This window comes from Narcine bancroftii, chromosome 8 (genome assembly GCF_036971445.1).
Source record: "Narcine bancroftii isolate sNarBan1 chromosome 8, sNarBan1.hap1, whole genome shotgun sequence".
In the NCBI taxonomy this organism is placed as follows: Eukaryota; Metazoa; Chordata; class Chondrichthyes; order Torpediniformes; family Narcinidae; genus Narcine; species Narcine bancroftii.
Window position 1 is genome coordinate 53,093,413 of NC_091476.1, and position 11,863 is coordinate 53,105,275.

The 11,863-nt window shown below is 40.2% G+C and overlaps 1 protein-coding gene across 1 annotated transcript in view; it reads left to right on the forward strand.

Moving 5' to 3' along the window:
• Positions 1–5,540, forward strand: part of LOC138740697 (cysteinyl leukotriene receptor 1-like) — a 67,521-nt gene extending 61,981 nt beyond the window's left edge. Inside the window, exon 2 of the mRNA XM_069893729.1 lies at positions 1,475–5,540. Within this exon, the coding sequence (XP_069749830.1) occupies positions 1,475–2,591 (1,117 nt within the window). The 3' untranslated portion in view covers positions 2,592–5,540. The remainder of the gene's footprint in view (positions 1–1,474) is intronic.
• The last annotated feature ends 6,323 nt before the right edge of the window (positions 5,541–11,863 follow it).

An 11,863-nucleotide genomic window follows, 5' to 3' on the forward strand; every position in this document is an offset into this window, starting at 1 on the left:
GCAATTCTTTCTCTGATGTATGAGAGATAGAAATTGCAGAGGAGATTCACTGATATTGGAGCATGAAAAGAGGCTGGGTTTGTTTACTCTGATGCAGGGAAGGCGGAGAGGGACTGAGTTGAGCTAAACACAATCATGAGGTGTAGAGATGGGCCAGATTTTTTTCCCCTTCAACAGATTTCTTAATAACCAGAGATAAAAGATTTAAAGGGGGGAGGGGTTGAGGGAAATTTTTTGTCATCCAGACAGCAACTGAAATCAGGACCTTCATTCCTGAAGAACTCTCTGAACACTTGGTAAGTATTTAGATGAGCATTTGAAACACCAAATATCAAAGCCTATTGGCCAAACAGCTGTTCAAGAAGTGTCTGAGCATCACCTCTCAATTAAGCTGGAGCCATAAACATCAGCTTTGCTTGTGATATGTTTATCCTATCTGTTCGTTATTGCGTGCTGAATAACTAGACGAGTCGGCAGAAGAGATGAACCAAGTAACTTTACAAAGGGAGTTTTAGAGAGAGATTGAACCCATAGCATGGCGCTTGCTCCCTGCTAGTACAGGTACACAATCCTTTATCCAGACATCTAAAATCCAGAAAGCTCCAAAATTCAGCAAGTGGGGAGAGAGACCAGCAGAACAAGTTGGGCGGGCGAGGGGGGGTGGGAGATGGCAGCGCGATTGAAAGGCGCTGGTGGTGGATATGGCAGCATAATTCGGGTGGGCTTAAATCTGGATTTCTGAGATCCAGAAAAATCTGAAATTCGGAACACACTGTCCCCCAAGGGTTCCAGATAAAGCATTGTGAACCTGTACTCAATTCAATCAACGCACCCTCGTGGTGCTGCTGTGAGTACAGTTGCTGCAATACAATACCCACATTAATAATCTACATTATTAATGAATTGTGGTGATATGGTTCCTCAACTGTATATAGTTATTGTTGGCTATGGTATATGTGGAGCTGACCCACCCACTGATGACTCATACCCTATAACTCCTCCCCCATGGTCTTGGGCCATAAAGGCCGAGCCACCTCTCCCTTCCCTCCATTCCTACGCCTGGATCTGGCCCAGATATGTTCTTCTGTGTATTAAAGCCTATCGTTCCCTCAGCCTAGTCTTGGTGGTTACTGGTAGGGGCCTACATGAATGAAAACATGCACATTTGAAAAATGTCACTGATCCCAGAGGTAGATCATGGAGTTACACAGCAAGGAAATATGGTTAGCACATCGCTGTTACAGCACCAACGATCAGGACCAGGGTTCGAAACCTGTGCTGTCTGTAAGGAGCTGGTATGTTCTCCCCGTGGCTGCGTGAGTTTCCTTTGGGGGCTCTGGTTTCCTCCCACAGTTCGGAATGTATAGGCTGCCTAAATTTTAAAAAGTTTTTTTTTAAAAAGAACTTGTTTGGTTGTTGCTTTGTCACATTCTCTATTGCATTGATTGTTTTTCATTTGTGTTTTACAATGTAGATTCTCAAGACGTTGCAAAATGACTGAAATTGTGGAAGTGATGAGGGCCCTGACTAACAAATCAAGGAGCAATGCATCGAGCTGCCCACTGATCGATGATTTTCGAAATCAAATTTATTCCTCGGTGTACTCATTAGTTTTCGTGGTGGGCTTGTCAGGAAATGCCTTTGCTGCATTTGTGCTAATAAAGACTTATAAGCAAAGAACAGCTTTCAACATTTATATGCTCAACCTGGCTGTGTCCGATCTTCTGTGCGTATGCACCCTGCCCATGCGTGTGATCTACTATACCCACAAAGGCAGATGGATCTTTGGTGACTTGTTGTGCAGAATCAGCTCTTATTCTCTCTATGTCAATCTATACTGCAGCATTTACTTCATGACCGCCATGAGTTTCACCCGATTCCTGGCCATCGTGTTTCCTGTTAAGAATCTGAAAATAGTGAATGTTAAGAAGGCCAAGATAGTCTGTGCTGTGATATGGATTTTTGTCACCTTGACAAGTACTCCATTCCTATTGAAAGGCTCTCATGTCCAAGGAAACAAAACAAAGTGCTTTGAACCTCCACCTTCTGGACGCACCAACCGTCTGAGAAGCCTTTTGGTCATGAACTACCTATCTCTGGTTTTGGGCTTCATTCTCCCCTTCCTCATCATTCTCATCTGTTACACATTTATCGTAAGGACCTTAATGAAAAGCACAGCAGCCATTCACAAGAAGAAAGGCTCACGTAGAAGAGCGGTGCACCTCATCATAATTGTGCTTGCTGCTTTCCTGATCAGCTTCATGCCCTATCACATCCAGCGCACCATACATCTGCATTCCTTGAACACCAAGGGCAAGAGCTGTGATGACATTGTCTATATGCAAAAGTTAGTGGTGATCACACTCTGTTTGGCTGCTTCCAACACTTGCTTTGATCCACTTTTGTACTTCTTCTCGGGGGAGAACTTTAGACGAAGGCTCACCATTTCTTTCAGCAGAAAATCATCCATGTCGAGTTATCATTTGTCAACCAAAAGGAAACGCTCATTGGTGCATAATGAAAATGACAAATCCGATGAAGAACCTTGCACTTCTGCAGGGATAAATGGAAGCAATAGCAACAAAAACTAAACCTGATGTCATAAAGCAGTGTGGCAACCTTTCCGAATGTGCAAAAATCCTTGTTGGAAACACCCAACCCCAACCAACCAATTTTCCCCTGCAACCGCTGCAACCATGTCTGCCTGTCCCGCATCGGACTTGTCAGCCACAAACGAGCCTGCAGCTGACGTGGACATTTACCCCCTCCATAAATCTTCGTCCGCGAAGCCAAGCCAAAGAAAAGAATGTTCATGTTGATATTGGTGCAATGATGACTGATGGTCAATACTGTGGGACTTGGGGTTTCACAGAATCCAAACCACCAATGAATTAAACATTGTACCTTGGCTGTGAAGTGTAGATAGCTGCACTTGGCTCCTATTCTTTTGAGTTAGTGTGAGTTGATATGTAATGCCCATCTTTGGGAGTGAAGGAAGGAACAAAACATAAAGGTGAAGAATAAGAGAGCACCAATCACATTAATGCTGTTAGAAACTGCCTTATACCAATTTTTTATTGTAATGGGAAAAATGACTTTTTTTGTTTTAAATTTAAATATGAGGTGAATTTATCATACTGTTTGCAACAAACTGATTTATTTTTGCTCATAGACACAAAAAAAAGCATAGTTTATTCACAAATCTGATGTAAAGAATAAAGAAAGAAAATCAGGGAGCTGATAAATACACCTGTGACCCTTCATGCACAATATTTTAACAAAACTAAAGCTTTTCAGGGCAATGAAAAAAACCTTTTGAGGGAACAGAAAGATGAGGGACTGTCATTTTACCAAAGCACTCAAAATGTTATAAGCCATTTGAGAGGATAGATCTGCAGTTAATGTTTTACCTGGCAGAGGCAACTAGAGCTAGGGGTCAGATTCTCAAAGTAAGGGTTTGGTATGTCAGGCAGAATCAGAAATATTTCAAACTCTCTGGCAGAGGATTGTGAAGTCTCGGATACTGAGCATATTCGTTACAGAGAAGTTTGGATTTTGGCATTGTGCAGAAAGTGGCACAGATTTAAAAGATTGGCCATAATATTTTTTGAATGGCAATGAAGGCACAAGGGCCAAATGGTCTAGTTCTAGTGTTTGGGGTGGACTGTTTGGATTGCAAGATTTTTTTTTTCCCCATTTATTGTTTATTAGTGAAATGGATCAATAGCATCTTGTTTCCCCTGCAGCCGCTGCAACCGTGTCTGCCTGTCCCGCATCGGACTTGTCAGCCACAAACGAGCCTGGCTGACGTGGACTTTTACCCCCTCCATAAATCTTCGTCCACGAAGCCAAGCCAAAGAAAACATATAAGTGAGGAGATGGCAAACTCCTTTGCATCCTCATCAGGGTCAGAAGTAATTCCGGAAGATTGGAGGTTTGCAAATGTTGTTCCCCTGTTCAAGAAGGGGAGTAGAGATAACTTAGGAAATTGTAACCAGTAAGTTTTACCTCCTTGGTGGGCAAGCTGTTGGAGAAGAGAGACAGGATTTATCAACATTTAGTGAGGCATAGTCTGATTAGGGATAGTCAGCATGGCCTCATCTCACATTGAATTCTTTGAGGATGTAAAAAAGAACATTGAAGATAGTAGTGAATGTAGTAAATATATATATATATATAGATTTATAGACAAGATTCCCCATGCAAGGCTCATTCAGGAAGCGTGGAATCCAAGAAGTCGTTGCTTTGTGACTACATAATTAGTTTGCCCAGAGAAGGCTGTAGATGCTTTGTATTCTGCATGGAGGTCAGAGACCTGGATGGGGAAGGGTGGATTCGTATCTTTGTGGATGACACCAAAGTTGGTAATATTGTGCATTTTTTTGGGGGGGGGGGGTTAATTGCCAGAGATTGCATTGATAGGGATGTTGGATGCAGAGCTGGCCTACAAAATGGCAGATGAAGCTTAATCCAAAAAAGTGTGCAGTGTTTATTTCAGTAGGTCACATTTGAAGGCAGAATATAATGTTAATAAGAGGACTCCGAGCAGAGTGGAAGACCTTTGGGTCCATGTCCTCAGGACACTCAAAGCTGCAGCAGAGGTTGATAGTATTGTTAAGATGGCTTAAAGGTGTGTTGGTCTTCATTAACTGTGGGATTAACTCCAGTGCCATAAGGTAATGTTGAAGCTATACAAGACCCCAATTGGAATGTTGTCTTCCGTTCTGATCACCTTACTACAGAATACTATAGAGAGTGTACAGAGGAGATGTACATGGATGCTACAAGGTGCACCCACCTTCTGAGGGTAGTTTAAGTCAACTTGACCTTTTCTCCCTGGTGTGACAGAGGATGCGAGGTGACCTGATAAAGATGTATAAGGTGATGTGAGGCATTGGTCATGTGGATAGCCATAGGCTTTTTCTCAGGGCTGAAATGGGGGCATAGTTTTAGGATGCTTGATGTAAGAGGTTTTTTTTCACACAGGTGTGGGTGCATGGAATGTGCTGCCAGCAATGGTGGTTGAGGCAGGTACAATAGGATGTTTTACGATACTATTAGATAGATACATGTAACTGAGAAAAGTGGAGGGTTATGCAGCAAGAAAATTCTAGGAAGTTGTCAGCGCAGGTGAGAGGTTGGCACCACACTGTGGGTCAAAGGACTATACTATGCTATAGATTTCTCTGTTCTATGTTCATGTTCATACCTCATCTAGTCAACAATGTAGTCCTTTTGGATTTGAAACCAATTGTTACTCGATGAATGGCCCAGGCCCAACATGTTAGTCACCTTTTTACTTCCTCTGGATGCTGTGTGATCTCCTGAGTTTCTTACCACGTTTGTGTATCACACTTGACCCCAGAATTCCCAACTTGGTGACTTAACTCGATTGGAAACTCAATATGTGTGATTAAATAAACCTGAAAAGTTTAATGTAATTATTCCCATTGGTGTAACATTATTGTACAATATACATGACAAATAAACTCTTTATCTTTTGTAAATAAATGCTAAATAAAGGCCTCTTGGTGAGCTCATCTTGTCATTTAAGCAAATTAATTGAACATTGATGGGATCTATGGAATTCCTTCTCAGTGTTTTGGACAATTTTGTTTCCGTGTAATGTATTCAAATATAAATCTTTGAGCAAAGTTCTAATGGTAATCACGGTGAAAATGCACTGTCATCCAAATGCACAGCAAGTTCGCATTAGCACTTAGTGGTGAGGTTCATAGTGTTAGTAGTCGTACTTACCACACCATGTGTAGTTTCTGAGATTTAGCAGCTGTGTCAAGTTTACTGGAAAACACGTTTTTACGCTCTGCCTCATGGTATTTCACTTCTCACTGCCAGAAATTTAAAGTTAGCTTTGATCATTTCTGGGAAATGTTTCGCAGGACCAAACTGCAGGATTTACAGGGGTAAAACCTCACAGCTAAAGAACCACTACCATTTATTGTTTTGGTTCCAGTCTTTCAGTGAATTGTCCTATATCCCAGGTGGTGGTACTTCTGCAAGGATGCAGAGAGTTGAAAACCAGGCGAAAGAAATGTCAGGGCAATTTAATTATGGGATCAAAAAATACAGAAAAAATAATCTAATACCTTTTGCTTAATTTAACATGATATTTTGTATATTTTAGCTATGTTTATGTAAATTACAATTATGTTCATGAATTTGTCATCAAAACCTTTTGAAATCATTGAGTTGAAGTAACTTCCCCTGTGATTTTGTTGTACTGGTATATATCTCAAATATTATTAAAGAGCACAATATAATATCTTGGAAAAAAGCATTTGCATCATCTTATACAAAATCTAACTATGAGGGTACTTGGGGGATGAATAATCTCTTCCATGAGACCAAGACTCAACTCTAACATGACAAGGTTTGTTTACCAAGCACAGGATTTTATGGGGATGGACTGTATATCTCTTTTATTAACAATACCACTTTACTGAACTTTGGTCTTTGTATTTTGAAATAATAGCTCATTTTTAAAAATGCATTGATGGGGGTTTGCGTGAAGTGAAGGTTCAAACAGAATGCCAACAAGTTTAGGTTTGCCGATCTACTATGAATGCAGAGTTTTTCAAAATGGACTCCTTTCCCAGAATTTTATCTGATTGAGCGACTTGACTCCAGTTGGACAAAGTCATACAAATGAGCAGCCAATAGCACAGTGAAATAGCCAGCGATGGATATTTAACTAAAAAGAGTATGTGGCAGCCATTTTGTGGAAGAAACACTTCAATAATCAGTATTATTATTGTTCAAGAGGGGAAAAAGAATGCTTCCTTTGGTGGTGCACCGAGGTAGCAGCAAGCAAGCAGAAACTCAAAAGACTGTACAGCATGCTTTATTCCAGTAAAAGTCTGAACACCAGTTCAAGCCTTGGTGGCTCCCGTGTGACTGACTCAGGTTTATATTCAGGTCGGCTGATTGTCAGCCCCTTAGATGGTCTTTCTGCAGGTACAGGGATCAGCCCCTGCAGTTGGCTGGTGGTTGTATCATCACACCTCCTATGCTACAAAGTTGCAGAGTTCCTGCTGACTTGGTTGGGCTTTGAATCCAAGGATTCTATCCATTACTTGTGATCCAAGGAAGCCCAATAACTTGCCATTCAATAACAATATCAGGCTCTCTTGATCCCATGCTCTTATATTGATAGAATTTCAAACAAAATAAGGGTATAATTTAATTCTGGATCACTCAAACATAAACCTCTATTTGCGATCAGGCAAAAAAAAAACACAAAAGCAAAACTGAGGCCTAGCTTGTGTGGGGAACTGGGAGCACCTTGCTAGCATCTTCAGTTGTTACGCTGCACCATCATGACAGGTTTGTTATTACTCCACATATGCTAAAAGGGAAATGCCATCATTACTGCTAGTAATTTGCCATCACGTCACGATGCATCAGATGCTGGAAAGTCCTCGTGCAGTTCAGAATGGGATGTAGCTTCACATTCACCAGAGATTTAACTCAGAGGGGAAAAGAGGACTTTAAAAAGATTGTGTTTTCAAAATTCTTTATAACTTTCCAACAAATATTTATGTCCTATAGTGTTGCTTTTAAAAAAAAATTATAAATGTTCAAGTATTTGGATGAATTTAAAATGGCAAGTGTTTAACTCTCACAAAATCAGTAAGGACCTCTACCACCCTGCATGCAGCATCTTTCAACGATTTCCCCTTGCAGAAATATCAGTCAGAACATCTGGGATGAGAAACAGTTTCTTCCTACGGGCATTGTGGCTGCTGAACAACTGATGAACTGCTCATACAAACCCTCCGTGACTTAACTATTACATAACAATTATATTTATTTATTTTAATAATTGTGTACAAGTATTATGCATATGTATCATTTGTCTGTATGTATCTTTGTAGGGTGTTGTACCAAGAATACTATTTTGTCAGGTTGTACTTGTACAATCGGATGAGAAATAAATATTAACTTGAATTCGAGTTGTTTAATTCAGACTTCTCAGGTTTTAAAAGTATTTTAATTTTTTTGAAATTTACTAAATATCTCTGTTGTTAAAAATAGGAAGATTTTACCAAGAACATGATTAATATGACAGTCAGCATTTATAACTTGTTTTTGGTAGGGACTAAAGAAAAACACAGCACCCGAGAGATGCTCATCAAGCCAGGCAGTAACTGTGGAGAGTGAAGTGGTTAATGCTTCTGATAGATGTGCATTCATTATATTTTTGCCACCTTCTTGAGATATTAAAGATACTTTATGCTGTTCAGAGTTATGCTATCGGTAATCCTCTCATTTATTCCTTCAAGTTCCAACAATGTCTGTTCCGAATTGAATTCAAGTACAGCTGTGACTGATTGTTGTTAATCTTATAAAAACAGCTGCTCATTCAGTCAGCACAAAACATGACAATGTTGTTGGCTCATTTATCCTGTTTAAGCAAGGTTTTCTCATTGTTTATTTTTCTGCTTTACAAGGTCATTAATATCGGAAACCGACTGATCTCTGCTAGTGTTGCCTCTGGTCCCTGCTCTCACATTTTTAATGGAACATGTGCCTTGGTGAATAGTTGAGAGATTTACCCAAAACACCCAGAAGAAGTGCATATATTTGAGCATAGTTTTTGGAAATGCATGTCCACTTCTCTCTTATTTGCAGGCATAAATGACCTTGTAATAGGACCTCTTTGACATATTGTATTCTTGTCATTTGTACATGTTTTGCATTTAGGCATAGAGGCCAAAGGTTTATTCCCATCCCTCTCCACAATTCATCTCAATATCCTCCAATGCACGAATTGCCTTTTGGTTCAACAGGATTTACTGACTGGGTTAGATGCCCTTTCTTGGCAAGTGCTTCTAAAATGGATGTCCTCAGTGAGTTTGACCCTTTAAATTATCTTTAAAAAATTTAGACATGCAGTATGGTAACAGGCCATTTTGTCCCTCGAACCCTGCTGCCCAATTACACCCAATTAATGCACGTTTTAAAGTGTGGGAGGAAATCAGAGCACCTGAAGAAAACCCACACAGAATAGGGAGAATTTTAGTTTACAGTTTGACCTCAATATTTCTCATAAACATAAAACATCAGCCAATGCACCAGTATGGCATTGGGAGTAGGCTGTCTAATGGATGAGGCTTCGAATCGGAATAGCAGGGGAAATATCCTGAATACTTTGACAATGATGTCTCAATCAAATTCACCAAAATAAAATTGATGTGTTGCTCATGCTAGGTCTGTCTATATTGCAATTGCCTTGTTTTATGCTTTGAGACATGGAGTTTTATACCACCGAAATAAACTCTTCAGCTCACCACATCCTACACTAATTTAACTTTTTAAATTTTAACTTTAAATTTTTTTGACATAAAAAGGTCATTTTGACCCAGGAATCTGGGCTGCCCAATTTATACCCCATTAATCTACACCCCCTGAACAGTGGGAGGAAACCGGAGCCCCCAGGAAAAACCCACACAGACACGGGGAGAACTCCTTACAGACAGCGTGGGATTGAACCCAAGTGTGGTCTCAATCCTTGGTGCTGTAAAGGCATTGTGCTAACTGCTATGCCAACCGTGCTGCCCGCTTGTCTGCATTACGTCTGTATCCTTCAATGTCTTACATGGCTAAATGGTTCGTACTTTTATTTAGACACTCACCACCGTAGCAGCCCTGTGCCACCCAAATATCCCAATTAACACAGAACCCCTGTATGTTTTGAAAGATAGGAGAAAACCCAGCAGACACGGGAAGAATGTACAAACTTCTTACAGACAGTGCTGGTTTCGTACCCAGGTCACGGGTGCTGTAATAGCTTTGCGCTAACTGTGATGCCTATGCAGTGATTGTATTTAAGCCGAGGAAGTTGCTCAATTTGTCATTGATTCTACATGCCTTGCTAACATATGATTTAACCAAATATCCAGCTGCAACAAATCATTCAGATGTAAAATATTAACTATTTCAGTTCTGAGTGCTGAACTTTATTTTGTGAACACCAGCGTGGTGAAGGAAACATATTTATCACAGTCTTCTCCAGCGATTGGCCAACATAAAGTTTACTTAAGTCCATTTCGAAATCGGTTGGTCAGAACGGAACTAAGACGTATGTTGGGGAATAGCTGTATTTCAAACTTTTTTTTTCTGATGGGAGGAGTTCAAGTGCTTTCAAAATCCCTGAGATTGCAATAGACACCCCATTACCTTAGAATTTTTTTTGTTTGCTTTCTCAAGTTTCTGAGTCTTTCGATTTGAGCAAATTTATCCTTTCACAATGTTCTTGAGATTGAGTTCCATTTATTTGCTTGGCTCAGAGACCCAACTTTGTTGGCATGGACAATTTAGGCTGAAATATCTGTTTCTGTTTTCAATTACTCTGATTCTAATGCATTACAGAGCTTGAGTCCATATGTCAAGAACCTGCAAGCCTCAACTCCATGAGTCAAGTGCACGCCTCAGACTGGCATCAACTGTGGAATGAGCAAAACAGCTCAGGTGAAATATAAGGCAAATTTTCTTTCACAAAGGGTCACAAGTCTTTGGAACGTTCTTTCTCAAAAAACATTTTGAGAAAAAAAAACATTGGAGACATAGTCTTTGACTCCTGAGAATATATGGATGACTATATGGATGGCATAGAATTAAGCCAATCAGTCCAAGGGCCCAATGCATTCCCAGAAAAGCTACTCCATTAACCCATTCCCCATCTCTCTTCCCTTGTATTGCCTGCAACTTGCCCTTTCTCATTTGCCCATCAACTCAGAGACATTTGGTGGCAGCCAATTAATTAGCAAAGGAATGAAAGTTTACTGTATTTAGACAAGAATGCAGAGTTCATTTGACAATCAACCATGTTCTTATCTTTTTATTTCACATTTTAAAATTATTTTAATTTTAAAATTGTTTAAAATTTTTATTATAACATAGCAGAAGTTGATTCAGGCCATTGAAAACTGCTGCCGAATTAAATTTTTAAATTTAGACATACAACATGGTAACAGGCCTTTCCAGCCATGAGCCCATGCCCAGAATTCCTCAATTAAGCTACAATCCCCGTACGTGTTGAAAGGAGGGAGGAAAAACCAGAGCACCCGGGGAAAACCTACGCAGATACATGAAAGGGTACAAACTCCTTACAGACTGCATTGGATTCGAACCTGGATCGCTGGCGCTGTAATACCGTTGCGCTGACCGGTCTGCCCCCTGCGCTAACAGTGCTGCCCCAATTAACCTACAACCTCTTATGTGTTGGAGCTGGGAGGAAACCAGGCTGGAGCACCCGGGGAAAAGCACGCAAACAAGTGGAAAGTATACAAACTCCATTGCGGGGGATTCGAACTCATCTCCCTGACACTCTAATGGTATTGTGCTAACTGCTCTGGAGCGGGAGGCTTGAGGAGGCCAAATAGCTTTCTTTTTTTAAATTCTTTTGAACATCTTCCACAGCAGCAAAATAGCATCATATTTCAGACAGAAAAGTAGCTATTTTAGCAGAAAGGGGATAACTTTTGCATAAAGTATAAAGTAGTTTTAATGTATCTATTTATCTATTATGCATTGCCATTTGGTTTGCAAATGAATTGCAGAACTACCAAGTCATATGCAGTGCCACAAAGGTTCCAGTTGAAAATGCATGGTGAAATACTGACAGTTGATTTCAAAAGAATATGTAGCAATGATTCAGGTCTCATTCTAAAAGGCTATCAAGGTCAGATCAAATTTGACACTGACTAGTCATTCCCATTTTCAAATAATTCTCCTTTTATTTAAAATGTTTGTAACCTCAATTTTCTTTATCTTTGGAAGGGAAGAGGAGATAGACCCAGCTAGGAAGCCATGCACTGTCTGCACTCTCATCCATCCGGGT